The sequence below is a fragment of the Micropterus salmoides genome, unplaced genomic scaffold (genome assembly GCF_014851395.1).
Source record: "Micropterus salmoides isolate LMB-PRFRI ecotype aquatic unplaced genomic scaffold, ASM1485139v1 Ms_hic_scaffold_6, whole genome shotgun sequence".
NCBI classification, from domain to species: domain Eukaryota; kingdom Metazoa; phylum Chordata; class Actinopteri; order Centrarchiformes; family Centrarchidae; genus Micropterus; species Micropterus salmoides.
The window spans coordinates 23,335,322-23,355,280 of NW_024044348.1; the positions used below are offsets into that span (position 1 = coordinate 23,335,322).

The 19,959-nt window shown below is 39.9% G+C and overlaps 1 protein-coding gene across 1 annotated transcript in view; it reads right to left on the bottom strand.

Moving 5' to 3' along the window:
* Positions 1 to 251: 251 nt before the first annotated feature.
* Positions 252 to 19,959, bottom strand: part of kiaa1549lb (KIAA1549-like b) — a 64,916-nt gene continuing 45,208 nt past the window's right edge. The window contains exons 9-22 of the mRNA XM_038702132.1: positions 19,758 to 19,909; positions 19,132 to 19,303; positions 18,409 to 18,572; positions 17,858 to 17,893; positions 15,983 to 16,173; positions 13,099 to 13,229; positions 12,155 to 12,279; positions 9,637 to 9,866; positions 8,286 to 8,418; positions 5,840 to 6,214; positions 5,660 to 5,754; positions 5,177 to 5,325; positions 4,866 to 5,017; positions 252 to 3,438 (exon numbers count right to left, since the gene is read on the bottom strand). Of these exons, the coding sequence (XP_038558060.1) occupies positions 3,175 to 3,438; positions 4,866 to 5,017; positions 5,177 to 5,325; positions 5,660 to 5,754; positions 5,840 to 6,214; positions 8,286 to 8,418; positions 9,637 to 9,866; positions 12,155 to 12,279; positions 13,099 to 13,229; positions 15,983 to 16,173; positions 17,858 to 17,893; positions 18,409 to 18,572; positions 19,132 to 19,303; positions 19,758 to 19,909 (2,369 nt within the window). The 3' untranslated portion in view covers positions 252 to 3,174. The remainder of the gene's footprint in view (positions 3,439 to 4,865; positions 5,018 to 5,176; positions 5,326 to 5,659; positions 5,755 to 5,839; positions 6,215 to 8,285; positions 8,419 to 9,636; positions 9,867 to 12,154; positions 12,280 to 13,098; positions 13,230 to 15,982; positions 16,174 to 17,857; positions 17,894 to 18,408; positions 18,573 to 19,131; positions 19,304 to 19,757; positions 19,910 to 19,959) is intronic.

The window sequence follows — 19,959 nt, forward strand, 5'->3', positions numbered from 1 at the left end:
TGTTATTGTTATGTTTGTGATCCAAAGGGACCTTTGACATCCCTATGGTGTAAGTAGATGGTAATAATAATCACCACTACAACTAATTAGGTGAAAATTTATAATAAAGTGGCATGCTTAAGTACCAGAGAAGACTATAGAAGTGGAGCATCAGAGCAACACATGCTTTTGATATTGCTCATCAGGCATAGTAAAGTGCAAAAAGGGAAAGAGTTACTGAAGACACAGATTGATGATGGATTCTTCTAATAAAATCTTTTATTTGATTTTAATCATGTAGGCTAATATTTCTTTTATTCACCATATGTCTCAAGGTCTCTCTGTCAGATCAACATCTGAGGAATATCAAATATAACAAGATCAAGCAGATGAAAAGGAAATGAGAAAACCAGTCAGGAAGAGAAAAAGACATTAATTTTTAATAGATTTAGCTCACTTCATATTTCATTTTATAGAATAAATATTCATTTTTTTTCTAAACCAATAAACCACCTAAAACCCTTTTATTTAATATGTTTTCCATCATGAGAATATGGAAAGGTTTTCACTTCTGGTATACACAAAAAATGGTTTCACTGTAATTAGTACAGTTCTTAAGACATTAAGTGCTCCTCTGAATTATGGGTAAAAGGAACCTTGGGAAAACAAGCAACAACAAAGTTCATGTTGAGTTTAAGAGTATTTCCTTATACCTTACTTACACACCAACAGGCATGAGTATAAAAGAACTTTTATTGGAAGAGAAGGAGGGTTTGCCTAAAAGTCATAATGCAAAAAGGCTAAATTCCTTCATGATGGATGTAACAGCAGTACTGTCATATGAAAGGAAATAATGATTTAAAGGCATTTTCACTTATAGTTTTCTTTCTTATGTCACAATTTTTCTTATGACAGCATTTATTAACATAACAATCAGCAAAGCAGTCCATGTGATTTTCAATAACATAGTCAAGTAGGTAATCGATAGCATCTGAATGTTGATGCAAACATATCGCAGCACCCCTGCTACAGTATAGGCCTACATGCACTCATCTGCAGTCAGTCCCACTTTCCATTTCCAAGCCAGCAATTCTGCATTAAGAATTAATCATAACCTAGTGATGGCTTTTATGTCACATTGAAAAATGAGTTATGAGTCTTGATGAATTCCTCTTATGTGTGCAATGATTTAATGACTTTGTTTTTATAGGATTTTGTTGAATAGTTCATAGTTTTATCTAATGAACTGCCCTGGTACGATGGCCTTTGCCTGATCTCAAAACATACTAAATAAAGATGGCTAATTGGGCAATTAGCTTCAAGATATTAAATGAAGCATGTCATGAAAAGGTTAGTTGTATCCTTGAATGCCCCGATCGTCCACTAAATAAAGAATTGACCTCCTTCCTCCATGTCGCTGCTGGAATAATTCTGACACATATGGGTCTCTTTTCTTTCAGTAGCAATCAGAAGTTTGGGTCTTTTGTTTAACATGTACTATAAGAACTGCATTCTCGCCAGAACTTTACTTTGTGTTTTACATTGCATCTGTTTTACACCTGGGTCCTAATCCTAAATTCTTTGCTCTTATGTTTGTAGGCTTTTTAAAAAAATCAAATTTTAACTATTTTAACAGGTCACCTCGTATGTTGTTATGTCAGGCTTTCATGTACTGTTGTGTTGATAAAATATAATTGAGATTAATGTGATGAAGCAGTTTTCAAACATGAGATTATTTTTTTATGATAAATGTCTACCTCAGCATATATGCACTTTGCACCTTCACAAACCGGATGATTCCAGGACACACTGATGTTCCACATTTATAAGTTCACACTGAACACATTGCTTCTGAAACAGTTCTTGGACAAACACAGGTGCTGTCCTGTACACTCAATCTGAGTGGACGCTCAGGCAGACATTCACAATATTACACAAAGACATCAGGGTTTGTGCACTTAAAACTTCTTAGAACAGGAGTACTGATTAAGGACCTCTCATTAGGTCAATAGCTTACATGAACTTTGTATTTTATTCATGAAATGCACCCAGTGAGACCGTTAGGATGTCTTAAGGCCAGTAAACAAATGGTAGACTCACCTTCTTTATAGTTTAACTTTACAAGAAACAGTGGCACTACTTCCAGCAGAAAAGAGAATTGTTTTATGACCAAAGTTTTGGGGTTGTATGTGCATTGAACCATCTGTGCATCTTAAAACCACTGGGCTTGATATAAAACTGCAACTCTATGATTTCCATCCAGCTGCAAATATGAATTAACTTATTAACGTTTAACCATTTGGGTTTTTGTAAGTGTTTTTGTCTTTTTCTTCAAGAAAAGAGAAACATGTAGCTAAGTCAAATTTGTGTTTTAAGTATTTAAGTACAATAATAACCATCCATTACTGTTTTCAAAACATTTATATCAATGTCACACAAGTCAATAAACCCTTGTGTACACCCAAACAATATTGCAAGCATAAATGCTTCCCTCTATTGCAGATACATCAAGGTAAACATTTCCATCTACATGTTACATTGCCATAGATGCAACTTATTTCATGTTCAATTGGGTTAAACTAAAAATTCATATACTAATATGTGATATGAAAATAAACTGAAGAACTTGTGAAAAGTGACGTGGTACTTCGATATGGTATAGATGCTTGAAATAACTGATACTGATATAGCCCGTTGAAACTAATGGTCTATAAAAGGAGATAAGATACATGATGTCCTAATACTGTACATGCTCATATACACTGTGGTTTATACTTAACCATCTGACAGGAAGCATTTGTTCCTCTCAGGAAGCACAATAATGCTACTTTTTCTCTCTTCTCAGTTGATGCTGATTCACAAAAAATGTCTAATCCTGGAAAAAATTACATTTCCATATTTAGTATATCCTATTGACATATCTACAAAGATGCATGTAGTTACTTTGGACATCATCAATAGAGGATAGCATTTTTTTCTAAAAAATTTGTTCCATTCTGTTCCATCAGAGGCTGCAAAACACCAATGGTGTCCGAAAAGAAATCAATCAGAGGGTAACCAGTGGGTAAAGAAGATTAGTCCGTTTTACAGTACAAACATCAAAAATCAGTCTTAAGGAGTACCACCTTTGTGTGCCTCTGTTGAAGACCAATGCACAGTTAACCATCTCCAGCACACAAGGGGGCAGAGTTAAATCTAGAACTCAAACACGTCGTTCTGCTTCTTCGCCAGCTTGGCCACCTCCTGCCTGATAGCCTGCACGAGTGCAGAGGTGGAGAGGCTACTCAGGTGCATGCTGTCCATGTCCTTCACCACCTCGGGCAGGCTTTGCTGAGAAGCTGTGCTAGGGCCAGTGGGCGGCGGCTCCAGTGCCTGGTTATACTGCAGGGGCAGCCTGGTGGGGCTCCCCTGTGGGTAGCGAGGATGAGGAAAAGCCTCTACATACCCAGGCAGGGGCAACTGGAAAACAGGGTAAATATGATATCAGTAACACAGTAATTTCAAATTATTATTACCCACGTAAATAGTGGCTGCCAATTACATAATTAGAAGGATACAGTATATGTGATAGTCCTTTTTTTGCTGAGTGAACATTTTCTCTTGCACCACTATTTTAGAAAGAATTAAATGGGTGAAATATAAACAATTGTATCTGAGAAAATCATTCAAAAATTAACCAAAATAATAGAAACTAATGAGTGTGGAGATCTACTGTACGAGTATATGATACTGAAATGGATTTTGGTTCAAACAGTGTTTGAACTCCGAAATGGACTACTTTTGAATGTTGATACAAAATCTTAAGTGTCAGATTTGCACCACAGGAAAAAAAAAGTAAAATAGGTGTTCATTTAGGAAATGTGCTCAACTACCCCGGTATATTGTTGTGTCCACTCAACGGCAGCCATAAATTCAGATCAGCAAATGGTTTCTAAATGACACTGGTTCTGCAAAAAGACAGTGTGTGAGGGCATCTGGTTGAAACAGGCAAACAGACAGGGAAAAAAAGAGAACATTCCATACAAACAAGGAGAGTCCTGTGCAGGGGAGGGGAGGGGAGTCACATGGGTTATAACAGATCTGACAGGACAAATGGGACCCGTCTTATTTCAATAAAAAACAGCTGAGAGGATAGGAGGATGTTTAAAAAATATTGTTTGATGAGTCCCAGTCATTGTCAAGGGTAAATAGGAACAGGAAAAGACCTGTCAGTGCCATAGTGAAAAGGATAATATTTTAATTCAGAGAGGCAATCTCACCAACACATTACAGATATATTCCTTCCAAATCAAAATGTTCATTCCTTTTCAGCTCTAGCTGTTGCAATCCTGTAGCTCACTTTCTGGCTCCGTGAGATGACCAGACGTTAAGTGGAAAACAAACTTCCTGACAACCAGGAGGTAACAACAATAACAACATTTCTTTTCAGTTTTACTAGTCTGTCTTTAATTATTTAATAAAAAAGCATTAAATTGTCTTCTTGTCTGTACTATATAAAGCCAGAACACTGGCCTGAAGGAATTTAAATAACAATACAGACTGACCAAACGATTACTACACTAACAACAATTAGAAACAAAGAGTTCTCTTATGTTTAGATCAATTATCTATCCTGTTTAGGGTCTCGATATAGCATTAATTCTGCAAGAAATGTCACAATAGCCACATTGAAAAATAGCCACTCTGAAAATTAAAGGTCTAATTATTAAGACAAAGAGCTGTTGAGTCACTGGGACAAATGCTTGAAAACGGGGACTGTCCTAGTTTAATGAAGACATCTGGCTACATTACTTTACCGCTATAAATTGCTCATCTTTCAGTTCTTTATTTTTAAATTCTTTAGTAGGACCGGGTGTTTCTAAAGCACACAAAACAGTCTTCCTTACAGAGTCGGCCCACTGTGGCGGCACATCCTCAGGCTCTGGTGGATAGGACATCCAGGAGGGACTGTGGTAGGAGGTGGGTGGTGTGGAGACAAAGTATTCTGAGTAGCCGGACCTGGTGGCTGGGATGGCATAGACGGCTGTTATTGGGTTTCCTACACAGAACAGAAGAATTCTATTTTCAAGGGGATGCTTTCATTCAAGATTTTAATTCAAGATGAGAATTACTATTCTTGCAAAATGTATGTTGTCATGGAAGTAAAGACCATTATGGGTTACTTCTAAAATGCTAAGTCAGCTCCCCATATGCTTACCTGAGTAGTTGGACACAGGCTGCTCTGCAGTGATAGATGGAAGTGCTGCTCTAGTAGTTGGCCCATATGGGTTTTTGTCATGTTGACTCTGCATTTCAGTGACAGATGTCTCTGAGCTCCTTCCTTTAGGCCCCACGTCAGAAGTGGAACTAAGTTGTACAGAGATTGGAGATGAATAAAAGCACAGAGTTACTGGATACTTGGTCAGTACCACTAGATGGCAGGCACACTCCATGTGAAAAAGTGAGTACCTTATTAACATTCTTACCATCACTCAATGCACTAGTTCAATATTCAAATTTATACAAGGCCTAAAATCACCCTGGCCACAGCACATTACCTAGTGAATATCTAGTCCCTGAATATGAATTTGAATGTGAATAAATGTGGACTATCTGATGGACTCTGGGAAGTTACAGACAATGTGTGTATGCCTGTGTCTGCCTGCATCTGTCTATGTGTGTGTGAAAGACTTTTTTTTACCGTCTTAAGGAGGTCCCAGGAGGAGGTCCAGTGCGAGGTGGTAAAGGTGGAGGAGAACCCATGGCCATCTCAGGGAGCTGGGTGAAGTGAAAGGCCTTAAAAAGATAGTGGAAGGCATTTAAGGTTACATAAACTCTAACACAGTTCTTAAGAGAGGGCAAATTTCATCATCACACTTACTGGTTTGGGCAGGCTGCATTGATATACGTCTGTGCCATAAGATGGTACCCACTGCAAGCCTCTCCGTCCACAGCTCATTGTACCTGGGGCGCTGGTCACCACGTCTGCGTAGGGGAGGGGAGGCGGTGCAGGGCTGTAGTGGTCAGGAGATGCGTGGTGGTGATGGGAGTGCCTTCCGGATGTGGACTGCCCCCCTGAAGCCAGGCTGAATGCCTCCTCCAGCAGCAGGTGCATCTGCTGTCGCACTTCGTCAATGGACGGCTGAGAGCTCAGAGTAGATGTCTCTGAGTGGCCTTTCAAGCCCCGGCCATACATGTATCCCCGCGGCCCCATTAGACGGTCAACATTCGTCTCTTCGATCAACTCAGGTTCAGTCTAAAACATATACAAAGAGATACACCACAATGAATTGGCAACATACATCTCCACACTTTTTTTTTGACATTGCTAATATATAGAAATAGTGTATGCTAATATATAACAGAATGGGATCTGATTCATATCCAAACACTGTTACAAAAAACACCTGTCATACATACAAGAATAAAAGGATATGACACTTGGGCACAATTTTACCGAGTGAGGCATGTTCTGATTTACATCTGGATTAAATATTACAAAATTAAATAACTCTCCTTATTGAGTTAGTGGGACATTAACACTTACAACATGAGATAGCTGGCAAATCTCCTGTCATTCTCTCAGTGGGTTACTGACAAGGTGCTGGCTGAGCTAGAAGAGACTATAAAATGTTACTGAGAGTTTCTGAGACAAATCAGCTGGAAAATTTTGATCCAGCTGTGTAACTGCTGGTCACAGTAAGTGCAGCAGCAGAACCAGACAGTTTGTTTCAATGAGTGTTAACCTGCACTTTTCTGCACTTATACTATACTTATACACTTAAATCTCTTTTACTCTTCTCTTACCTCCACTATATACAATACTTACAATACTGTATAACCATCATCATGTCTCCCCTTTTTATTACTATATATTACTAACCTGCTCACTCACCCCTCAGACCACCCTCCTTTCCCTCTTTCTTCCTCTCCCAGCCTCTGTTTCCATCTATCCAGGCCTCACATTCAATGATAAATGAACATATGAGTTGAGGCTGCCCTACTTCCTAGGCGAATAGAGGGTAGTCACAGGAGACCTAGCATGGTGCACCTCATAAATCAGCCCCCCGTGCAACATGGAACAGCAAAGAAAAGTGATGGGGCCTGCAGCTACACTATTCCCATTGTAATCAACAGGGCCGGGAGTTCTGAAAAAGGGCAGTGTAGCTTGTACTGGCTATTGTGCCATGTTACAAACAGAGCTGAACAGTTGGCTATACAAGATTTAGCCACAGCAAGTACAAAGTGACTAAGAGTCATGGCAATGGGAGGCCAGAATCAGGGAACTACTAAACAGAAAATCTCAGTTTGTAGATCTTGTCAAAAGTCTTCTATAACATTATATCTCAAATTTATCAAATTCAGAGCTGTGGCATTTTTTCATGGTACCATCCTGTTGCCCCACAATCATTATTTAGCACAATAGGCTATTTTCACAACAGACATTTGGCAATAGTATGAAAAGCACAGGTTTACATAATAACATTTATTTTTAAAATAAAATGGCAGTGAGCCAGCACAACATTATCACAGCCAGTAACACCGGTGTATTTCCTGCTGTGACTGGTCAAAATGGCTGGCAGGTCAACAGCAGTTCAGTGAAATATTTCTTTCACTGCTCATATTTTTTACAGAAGGATAGCTTAGAATGAAAACACTTTTTAGGTATTGTCTGCTCGATTACTGTTGGGAGCTCACATACTAGTATTCATGACAGAAAGAGCCATACACAGAGCCATAATGGAACAATAAAAGAGCCGAGCCATATACCAGCCATCATGAGATGCATTACTTATGAAAACCCTTATAAATCTTAACTCTTAATTATGAATGAACCACTTCTCTTCCTTCAGCTTGCTGTGGCACACTTGAAACTACACCTGAGAAGAATATGTCTGGTTTCTAGCTCAGTGGCTGTGTCTTAAATAGGGCAATAAGGCACAGATTTAACACTGACAAGTTCATCTGTCTTACCAGATTGAAAACAGTGGCACTAGGTTTAATTTGGTTAAAATTATCATCTGGTAACAAGCACTTAAATGAACAAATATTTGTGTTTGAATTGTACATCTATAGCATCATTAATACATATAATAATTTAAATTTTAAAGTGTATATGTGATTCAGAAGTTAAATCTACCATTGCTAATACTTCACTTATGCAGTAGTCTTCTACATGTTTACTGCAAATGACCTAATATTATTTTTAAAAGTACCAACACAGTGATGCTCTGTCACTCACTGTCAGAGTAGGTGCTACTTTCTCAAAATGTTAAACATGGCAACTTGTTGGAGACAGGGTCAGTAGGAGTTGACACGTGACTCACATCATATCCGTTGTTGCGAATGCCTCTCCTTGGTCGCTCCCTCATAACAAGCAGGTCCATCTCTGTTCCTCCCGGACTGGGACTGCTGAGACTCTGTCTGCTGCGATAGGCCGTTTGCCCTACCTGGGAGTGCCTGCCAATTAGAGTAAAGAGTGGGTTCAGTACAAATCAGTCCTGGGGTATAGTTGTTATGAAGTAAAATAATTTCAGTTCAGCTTTCTTAATTTCAGCCTTGTTTTCAGAGTGCTTGCAGTGGAAGGTGGGTGGGAAGTGGAGGTGGTGGAGAACGCAGTGGTGGGGGATGTACAGTTGCAGGAAAAAGTATGTGAACCCTTTGGATTTACCTGGATTTCTGCACAAATTGGTCATAAAATGTGATCTCATCTTCATTTAAGTCACAACAATAGACAAACACAGTCTGCTTACACTAATACGACACAAACAATTATAAAAATTCCTCCTGACCGTTGTTCAGCTCTGACCTGCAGAAATCCAGGTAATTCCAAAGAGTTCAAATACTTTTTCCTGCGACTGTATTTGATTTCCTTTCAAAAAGAGATGAAATAGTTGAGATACAGACCAAATAGATACAGTATGTTAGGATATATCATAAGGATATGATGATAATTAAAGTTTATGATCTAAACTTTAGATAATAATGTTGTGGCATCTGCCAGGTATGATGATATCCTGCATAGCAAAATTGAATACTGAAGAAAGCTTGTAGTAAAACAAAACAATGTACAAATGACAAAGGACAAGATGCATATCATATCAGCCACACACCTATTTTGACAGCAAATAGCTGCTTAATATCTAATCTTGCTATCTGTGGTGGGACATAAAAATAGCAAGTCCATTCATCCATTTGCTAAGTCAACACACAATCCAAAATTCAAATGTTGCTTTCCGCTCTGAAGGCAGCTAGTGTAATGTCTGTAATAATCAAAGACTCTGTCCATATTTATGTTCATCTGTAAAGCAGAAGCAAGACAGAACCAGCATAGTGGACCGTGCAACACCCCACCAATCCTCTTATCTCCTTTATGGAAGCTCAGGACTTGGATCAAACTAATCAGACAGGCCTGATGGGTCTGTCACTGCCTACAAAGACAGGATAACGACAACATTAGAGGAGACAGTCTTCCTAATTATGTAAGGCAGAGGTCAGCAAGGATGTATAAAAGGGCATGTTTAGAAGCCTAATCAACCAGTATGAAATGCCACGTCACATGCAGCACTTTTTGACTGCTCGAATTGTATCCTCACACCCTTATGTAAGCATGGCTTTTCTTTTCTGTTTACACTCAGCCAAACCCAGGTTCCACTTGCTATTCCACTCTCCCCTCACCTCCTGTGAGACTTGACATAAGTGGAACCTCGCTCATCATCAGGCTCCAGTGGTCTGCCATGCTCACCGGCTGCCCTCTCATTGCCGTGCCGCTGTCTCTGCGGCAGAGCTCGACCGCTGCTGCTGCCATCAGTGGAGGGAAAGTCATAATAGCCCTTCCTCTTTGCCTTCAGCCTCAGCTTGTTCCTGTAGTGCTCAATGTCTGACTTCTGCTTCAGAGCCAAGTTCACCTGCAGAGAGGAAAGAGTGCAGGACGCAAACAAGAAACATGGGGAGATGAGAATGAAAGCAGGCGCAAGGTTCTTCTTGCTGTATGTGGTAAGATTCTGCTTTGTCTTAAAAGGCATGTGGGGATGAAAGATCAGAGGGTTCATGAGAATAAGAAGCTCTGAAAATAAAACTCTTATGCAATCATCACAGTCAGAAAGATTCAGAACATATTCATTATTTTCCATGTTTATTATATCGCTTCAAAAAGAGATGACAAAATAATGAAAATAAAGAATGAAAAAATTCAAAAGTGTTGTGCATCATGTTATTCAACCTGTTGTTTCCAGTTGTTGAACTCCTGATCAGTTTACTGGATGTATTATATAATTTTATAATTTTATGGGGAATAACAGCTCATAATATATATTAAAACAGAGAAACGTCAGGAATATGTTTGTGATTATAAAATGCCCCTTTCGAGCTTTAAACCCTACTTTTTTAACACCTGATGTAATCTTATGTGGTCATCTGATGTTAGAGCTTTATCAGGTGAAATCTACAATGCCAAATCTACTCATCTACAAGGACTGTACATTTTCTTCCATGATTATTTCACATTTATGTCAGAGTGGGTCATCTTTTAAAGCTCAAGAAGTATTTCCCTGTGACATTAAATATTCAAGTTTAGATAAGCAGTGGGGGAAAAACCCTCTTTAGTTATTATTTATTAAGTGTTTAACACTGAAAATGTCAGCTCATCTGCTTCATCAGGACTGTTTCCTTCTGGTTAAATCAGATTTGATTCAGTTCTGTCATAAGCAAACTACTCCACACCTGTCATTACAAATGCTGCTTAACTGTGTTTGCTGCACAGAAATATATGACTTTTTTCAAGCAAAAAACACAAATAAAGACATTTCTCATAACCAAAACAGCTCTAACAAACTTAAATTGGTTTTCAGGGCATTTATACATTTTTGTATCTGTGTTAATGTGTACATATCTAGGGTTGTGTATATACACTCACTGGCCACTTTAGTAGGTACAGCTGTTTAATTGCTTGTTAACAACAATAGCTAATCAGCCAATCACATGGCAGCAACTCAATGCATTTAGCCATGTAGACGTGGTCAAGACAAATTGTCAAAGTTCCAACCGGCATTAGAATGGGGACGAAAGGGGATTTAAGTGACTTTGAACGTGACATGGTTGTTGGTGCCAGAAGGACTGGTCTATGGAGTATTTCAGAAACTGCTGATCTACTGGGATTTTCACGCACAACTATCTCTAGGGTTTACAGAGAATGGTCTGAAAAAGAGAAAATATCCAGTGAGCAGCAGTTGTGTGGAAGAAAATGCCTTGTTGATGTCAGAACAGGCAGACTGGTTCAAGATGACAGAATCAGAATCAGCTTTATAAAGACAATAGGAACTCAAATAACCACTCGTTACAACCAAGGTATGCAGAATACCATCTCTGAACACACAAGACATTGAACCTTGAAGCAGATGGGCTACACCAGCAGAAGACCACAACGGGTATCACTCCTGTCAGCTAAGAACAGGAAACTGAGGCTACAATTCGCACAGGCTCACCAAAACTGGACAATAGAAGATTGGAAAAACGTTGCCTGATCTGATGAGTCTCGATTTCAGCTGCAACAGTCAGATGGTAGGGTCAGAATTTGGCGTAAACAACATGAAAGCATGGATCCATCCTGCCTTGTATCAATGGTTCAGGCTGGCGGTGGTGGTGTAATGGTGTGGGGGATAGTTTCTTAGCACACTTTGGGCCCCTTAGTACCAACTGAGCATTGTTTACACATGACAGCCTACCTGAGTATTGTTGTTGACTATGTCCATCCCTTTATGACCACTGTGTACCCATTTTTTGATGACTAATTCTAGCAGGATAATGCACCATGTCACAAAGCTCAAATCATCTCCAACTTGTTTCTTGAACATGACAGTGAGTTCACTGTACTACAGTGGCCTCCACAGTCACCAGATCTCACTCCAATGAAGCACCTTTGGGATGTGGTGGAACTAGAGAATTGCATTATGGATGTGCAGCCAACAAATCTGCAGCAACTGCGTGATGCTATCATGTCAATATGGACCAAAGTGCATATTGATATGATAGCATTTCCAACACCTTGTTGAAAGTATGCTGCAAAGAATTAAGACAGTCCTGAAAAGCAAAAGGGAGTCCAACCTGGTACAAGGTCTACTTAATAAAGTGGCTTGCGAGTATATATATGCATGTAAGTCTGTGCATCTCTCTAAATGGATGTGCGCACATGCATCACCTCTCCGTTGACGATGGCAGAGTCCTGGCTGCGGTCAGTGGAAGCCGGGTGTGAGTAGTTGGGCTGAGCCGCCATGGGCTTTATGGAAATAAGCTGCAGGGAGCCAGAGGAGGTGTCATATGGATCTGAAGAACAGAGAGGGAGTTCACTCACAAAAGAGAATACAAATACCTCTAATCATTACATTGTCAGTCAAAGGGGAGCAAAGTGTCACACTCCCTCTTTGTCTCGCTGTCTGCCCCCCCATCCCCTCTCTGTCTCGCTCTCATCACCTTGTCTCTCTGCGGCTGTCAGCAAATGAAGTGGTGGACGGAGACAACAGATCACAAAGATAGCGTTGACTTCAAAGCTTGTGCCAGTGCATCTCTGTGATAGATGAAAGAAACTGACTTTGCACTTTCATTCCTTATCCAACATCAGACAAACTGGATTCAATTCTAGTTTCCCTTAACTCAGCTGATGAATTATTCAAATCCACCCATTAAGAAAATCATAATCTAGCGAGCTCGTTCCAATTTACAAGCAGAGTATTTGAATGTGATTAATTTAACTCACACCCACCACATGTTGATCATTTAGCTTCTGTGGACAAGAATAGAACAGCGAATAGTTCAACATCTGAGCGGATTTATTTTAACACAAGTCAAGACTTCATTGGTCTTTCTGCATTTTTGCATTAGTGAGTATGTGTTTCTGCCACTGTGTCACAGCATCCACTAGTCTGACATACTGTATCATGTCAGCAGAGTGTCTGTCTCATGCATATTCATCAGGTCCATCTCTGCTTACTGCCAAGTGGCTACCTTTCTGGCATAAAAAAAAGCTGCAGTGCCACATTCCCTGAGAATGGGAAAAGATATTTTGCATTTGTGATACACCTGACCTTGTCTGCAAAGAAGCTGTAGAATAAATAGTTTGTATTTGCATCAGAGTGTGACTCTCACCGTCCCTCCTGCGCATCTCCTCCTTTGTCAGTTTCTGCTGTGCTGTGACTTTCAACACTGTCAAGCCCCTGCCGGAATTCAGCTTCTCTGATTCGTTGCTGATGACGGAACCGTCCTCGCTCGGCAACTTGCTGCAAGTAACCATAGCAACAGGAAAGGCGGTGAGCTCTCCGGAAGCTGGGCTCGCAGCCAGGTTATGTCATCCCTCTCTTTAACAACCTCACCTTCCTCTCTGCATCCCCCAAGCTTCAGTCCAGAAAACACAATGTTTTATTATTGTTACTGGGTTTTTTTTTGCAGAATGTAAACATGAGTGTTCATTATTAAAACCATCATTACACACTGCCTGGTTTTGAAGAATATCAGTAGAACAAGTCCTTTGGGTCTGAATAGTCGGTGAAATGGTAGAGAAAGCCAGAAAAATCAGCTGATTGAACCATAACTGCCACAAAACCAAAAAAGACCACAAAAATCTAAAAGGCATTAGCTGGTTAGGTTTCAAATTTTATATTAATAATGATCAAATCTTGCCACATGGTGACTGCCAAGTGATGATTGTATGTGTGTTTGTTAGTACATGTATCTGCATTATTTTCATGTTCATGTGTCTCTGCTACATATGCATTGTAGTCGTTCTCCTGCATATCTGTCACGTCCGTCTCAAAACCAGTGTGTGATCATGTCCAGAGTGAAGCAAGACTAGCTCCATTAGCTGGACAAACAATTGCTATATCCAATTCTTGTTTCACTGGATTCAAACGCTGCACTGTAGTTGGAATTAGAGCTGATCAAGCGGCAGCTCAGAGGACCACGAGGCTGAAAGTGACATCAAAGCACCACGGTCTATCCCCTAATTGTCTGGTAAAAATGATAACAGCAAAGAGAGACGGAGGAGCAGCGGCTGCACTCCCTGCTCTTGTTGAGGCAGTGCTGCAGAGAGGCTGCTCCATGCAATGGTCACAGGCTCAACAAAGACGTGTAATGTGTAATAATCCATTGAGCTGTACAGAATATGTTCACATTGGCTATTTGCGAGGGTTGTATATTTAATCCTGCGTTGGTGTTTAGAGGATCACAGTTGTGCGATCTTGTTGCAAGTGAAGGGATGACTTCAGAGAGGAAGAAGCAATATTTTTCAAGTTAAATTATAACTTATACAAATTTAACCTCACAGCGCCATTCCACACATTTCTCTTCTCTTCAATCTGGCAGGGTTTAGCAGGCACTTTGGGACAGATGTTATTTCAAACAGGTTGCACAACAGATTAATGGCAATTTCACCTTCATTAAGAAGTCAACATCAACTTTGTACCTATACCTGATCGAATGCATTTGCTCATCTGTCAGTGGTCTTGGCATGATATAGAGCTAAAATCGTGTTGCACTTGCAGGATAGTTGCTTTTCCTCTAGCTATAGCATATGTTGCAGAGTAGCCAATAGCTGTGATGTTTTCTCTAAGCTAAATGTATATCTACTATTGTAAACTGGGAAAACACAGTTACTGTTCCATAGATTTTCCTAAATTCTCCAAACTACTCTTCACTAAAATTAATTTTAAGTAAAACTGAGGCTAAAAATACTCAATGCACATAATTTTTGTAAACTGTTCACTTGGTTCAGGTGTTTTGACACTCAGCATAGTTCACTGATTGATATGACGAGAATCCGTTGGTCTTCTATACATTCATTGATTCATTGGATATGTTCCACATATTCACAATGAAAACTGAGCTTGTCAGATGTGGTTTTGCAGCTAGTAAATGATAACCAGACTCAAGCTAATCTTTGAAAAATGTACTACTATTTCACAATATATCTAATCTCTTTCTAATCATTTTCATTTATGACGTTCCTATGTTAAATGTCCCGGGATAATAGCATATATAGACTTGATGTCACAAAAAGATAGGAACCTGTAAGACCAATAGTTTGATATTTAAGAAATGAAAAACTTTAGCTGCCTCAGGAGTCTCCAGAATCATTAGTGCAGGACCTGAAGTCTATAGATTCCCTATTCTGTCACATACTTTTCATTTGATCTCATTATCCTGCATGGCTTTGAAAAATTACGCCCTTTTGCGTTCCTCAATTAAATAATTTAGCATGATTTAACATGGCAATTAATTTCTGAAAAAGCGCTACTGACTGTCACATGAGGAAAACGGTCAATTTCACCTGCCCATATAGAGAACTCTGTTAATGACCACCTATAATTCAGCAACTGGGCAGAATGAGAACAGACAATAAGGCTGGAGGGATCTTTGGTGTTTTATCGTCCTGCCTCTCTCTATGCAGCCCAGGAGCTTTCTGGCAGAGCAGTGTTGCAGATCTTGAGATAACGCACACATACTGTAAGCTAATGTAACACCCTTTGGAAGGAGGCTTGTGTTCAGTCTCAATTGTAGGAGAAAACTTAAAATATTTCTGAATAAAATGAGACGATTCAGCGATTCAACGATTATCATCTGGTTAAGGAAGCAACATGTTCCCTTTTAAAAGGCTAACTTGTTAACTTAGACTGATGAAAGTTGACCAAAGATAACCTATAGCTTAGCTGAGCCTGATAAACTCCCACGCATTGCTGGGATTTATATCTTGCTTTAATTTAATCTGATATTATAATTGTCATAAATAACAACCACCATCTTATCTCCAAAGTAAAATACTTTACATCCTCTGTTATACTGAATATAAATATATATATAGTTATCTTTTCATCTACTTCCAGTCAATCACAGTAAAACTCAAATAAAAGATTTTATTTGACTATAACAGTACTGTATTCTTCAATCTCCAGTCTTTTTTCTCTGAAAATATTTTACTAATACTTTTTGTTGTGATACAGACAACAGTATGAGGAAGTGTGTGTAGGTATAATGATACCTTGTGTGTTTGTCGGTGGTGAGGCTTTTCTTGTTGGCAGTTCCGTCTTGCTGTAGGGCCTTTTCTAGTGAAAGTGGTGTGTCCCGAATTTGTAGAGACATCACTAAGGTATCCTGACTGACAGGCAGGGTCTCCTCATCCCCTCCCTGTTGGCCCAGGTGCTGCTTGGCATAGTCGAAACCCTGGACCGGCTGATGGACAGGTTGAGTGCAAATAGAGATTGACAAAAGAGACAGCTTAAGTAAGATTGATTTGCTTTCACATATCTGTAGGCATAAAAAAGTGATTGATTGGAGATACAAAGAGATATACATTAGTCAACCAGAAGTGTCATGTAGACACACATCTTAAAATAGCTCAAAAGTGTATCTTTTTAAGAGATGTCCAGAGGACTTAAGGAACAGATAAGGAAGACTACTGCGGTGCTGTGTCTTTAAATAGATAAGCACAGATTCAACTGAGGCCCTTTTTCATCTTCTTCCAAATTCTTGTCAAATAAATGACTCGCAGTGGGCGGTGACAAGATGAGATCTGCAGACTTTCACAGAAATATAGTAGTTAAACATTAGAACACATTAGAGGATGAGAGGGAGGAGGAAGAGTATTTATGGTGGTCTACATAAGACTGGATGTCCACATAGTTATAGAGAAAGTAGGGGCCAAAAGAGAGACACATATTGTATCCTGAAATATTTAGGACTGCTCTCATCGCAAATTGTCACACACACGACAGCCTCAATGCTTCCGAGCCATGGTGCAAAATCGATGTGATACTCCTCTCACTGAAGAACATGCATCCGCTCTCTTCCTATAGCGCGTGCACACACACACACACACACACACACACATACACATACACACACACACACACACACACACACACACACACACACACGCGCGCGCGCACACACACACGCGCGCGCACACACAGAGTGAAGATTTTCTTTGGATTCTTTGGAAGTTTTCTCACTAACTAAAAGTGCTACTGTAGATGCAACTGTAGGTGCTATTGCTGTAAATTCTAACAAGGGCACGTGATCAAAGTGTTTGGCTTACAGACACTTGAAGTAATCCAGAAGACATAAAGGAGCTCACTTTAAATTTTCATCCTATCTTTCGGGTTTTTCCTTGGTTTTCACATTGCTAGAAAGAACCGGTTATATGCCATACTTAGAATGTGATGGTTCGTCAGAAGCAACCCAATAATGTTTTACATCTGATCTGAGCTTTTTGGTGTTTTTTTACATTATGAGACTTTGCAGGACCATAAATGTTGTGTAATAATAACTGCTCTGAAAGTGTCACTGAAATTAATTTTTACAGTTTAATATAGAAGATTTTATTACTTTTCTCTTATGAAATTCCATAAATCGAGCAGTGGGATGTGCTGAGTGTTTTCATTTAGCCTATCTACACTGACATATAACAGTGAAAAGAATTACAGAGCAGAAAAAGCAACAGACATGGAGGTAAAGCTATTGCTACACCCTTAATGCAACAATAATGGAAAAAGTTTTCAGTCATCTCTACACAAAACAAACACAGTGCATTAGCACATGTACAGGCACCACCCTCCTCCCCATCTCCATAATAACCATTCTCTGTAAAGCTCACTCTTTCAAATTTGCCATCTACAGACTACTATAAGGAGAACAGGCAATGCCAGCCTTTCATCCAAGAAAATGTCATTGTGAAAGGTTTGTCACTCCAAAGTGCTGTTGTATCCTTGGTTTACATCAGAACAGCAGAATTTATTCAATATATCATAACTGATGTTTGCCCAGAATCCCATTCAAATCCCTCTGTTGTCTCAGTTGAACCCTGAAGATGAAAACACAGATCGGTAATGAGAGGAAATAAGAGAAAGGCAGATACCTGGTGATAATAGCCCACATCCCTCCGATACGCCATCTGAAAACAAGGGAAAATGTGTGTGTTTGTGTTGTGTTCAAGTTTCAAGACTGACTAGGATTTACCAACGTATTAACACAGCACAGGTAATACAGATAGTATTGCGCAGACAATACAGAATACAACACAAGAAACATAAAATTCTGTCACGTGCATACACACAGTCACAAACACCTACTCTGGGGCTGCTGCTACTGATTATTTTCATTACCAATCCATCTGCTGATGTTTCTTATTTTATCAATTAATCATTTTGTTAATAAAATATCAGATACTAGTGAAAAATGCCCATTCTAATTTTCCAGAGCCCATGGTGATATATTTAAATGTCTTGTTTTGTCTGACCAAAAGTCCAAAACCCAAACACATTCAGTTTACAATAATATAAATCCAAGAAAAGCAGCAAATGATCACAGAAGCATTAAAAATGATTAGCACAATGAATTGATCAAAACTATATACTAAACTATAGCCTGCTTCAACACAGACAGATTCATAGAATGAAAGACAGATACCTTAGCTCGGGGATTGAGGTTGCCGATGGCATCCGCTTTAAAGTCATTTTTATTCTTCCTGCACAGCACAGCTGTGATGATGATAATAATGAGTGTTACTACAGCGATGGGGGCCAACACTGCAGCGATTATCCAAAGGTTATTAGGTGGGTTCTTGACCACAGCTGAAAAAAAAAAGTTTTTCACCATGATTGCTTCATTACATGGCACCCATTAGACTCTAAACACTACATGATAACAGTTCATTGTTTGGTTGATCTGAAGTATAACACACAGCCTACTATTTTTCTTGCTGAAACATGCAGAAGCATCAGTCACACCCACGCTAAGTGACAGCTCAACCTGATATACAGTGCGCCTGATTCAGCTATTGCAGGCAACAATCTGTAAGAGAATACAGCATGCTCTCTCTCTCTCTTGCTCTCTTGGGCCCTCTCTCTCTCCCTCTCCCCTGACCAGCTCTGTCTCGCCCTCTCCCCCCTTCTCCCTTTCTCTTAGCAGTGAGCAGCACTGCAGCCCAAACAAACAATGTCATGCCGGGAGCATTTCAGAGAGATTAGAGAGCAAAGAGCTTCCTCAACCTTTTCTTCTACCCCCCTCATCCCAGCACCAGCTCATATTTCTTAACTCAGCATGAGTCATGTGTTTTGGTTTGCATGCCTGTCTGTTAGTGATTCTGTCTATTTGCCTACTTGTCAAATGCTAGAAGGATGCTGTGCTTACGTTCTGCTTGCAGCTGGACAAAGTAGCCCAGGGTGAGCACCATGGTCTGAGAATCCACTGTGTTCAGGACCTTGGCAGCTGACGTGCCCGATAAAGGAATGCCATTGTGCTGGACATAGTAGGTCATCTCTGCTGGATTCTTTGACCCTGACACCCTACGGATGCTCACCATCTGATTGAAAAAGAAAAGGAATGACACATGTTTCCTTGAACTACAGTACACTCGATATCAGCTGTTACTGCTGCCAGGTCATGGCTGGGTTGCGGCTTATATTCCAAAAATAAAACCATGCAGTCTCATGAGAGTAAAAAAACACATGGACAGAACAGAGTATTTGTTTAGTAAAACATTCAACCCCTGGCTTGTTTTGATGAGCAATTAGCATATGATGAGCTGAGAAGCTCCCTAATTATCAAGGCCTGACCACGAGTAATCATGCAAAAGTGTGAATCTCCTGAAAAATAATATAAGAAATAAGCCAACAAAACTGTTGGAATAATGTTTTCATTAGACACAAAAACGATTTGCTGCTGTCACTATTTAACCCTGTGCACCGCAGACTGTTTGTTCTTCCAGAGATAGTCAGACGTGGAACTCCCTGTGGGCTGCCATGCCAGTTTCTTACCTGGACAGTGTAGCTGCCTACAGCAGTGGCTCGTCTGAAACGAGTACCCTGCTGGCCTGCCAACACAAACAGCTCAGCCAGCCTTTGCTCCATTAGACTGGCAAAGCTTTGGTACTGTCCCTCCAGGCTGGCGTTATCCACATCCTGGATCACTGCAAAATGTAGAACGAAAGAAAAAAGGAAGGCCAGATGGTTCAGACAG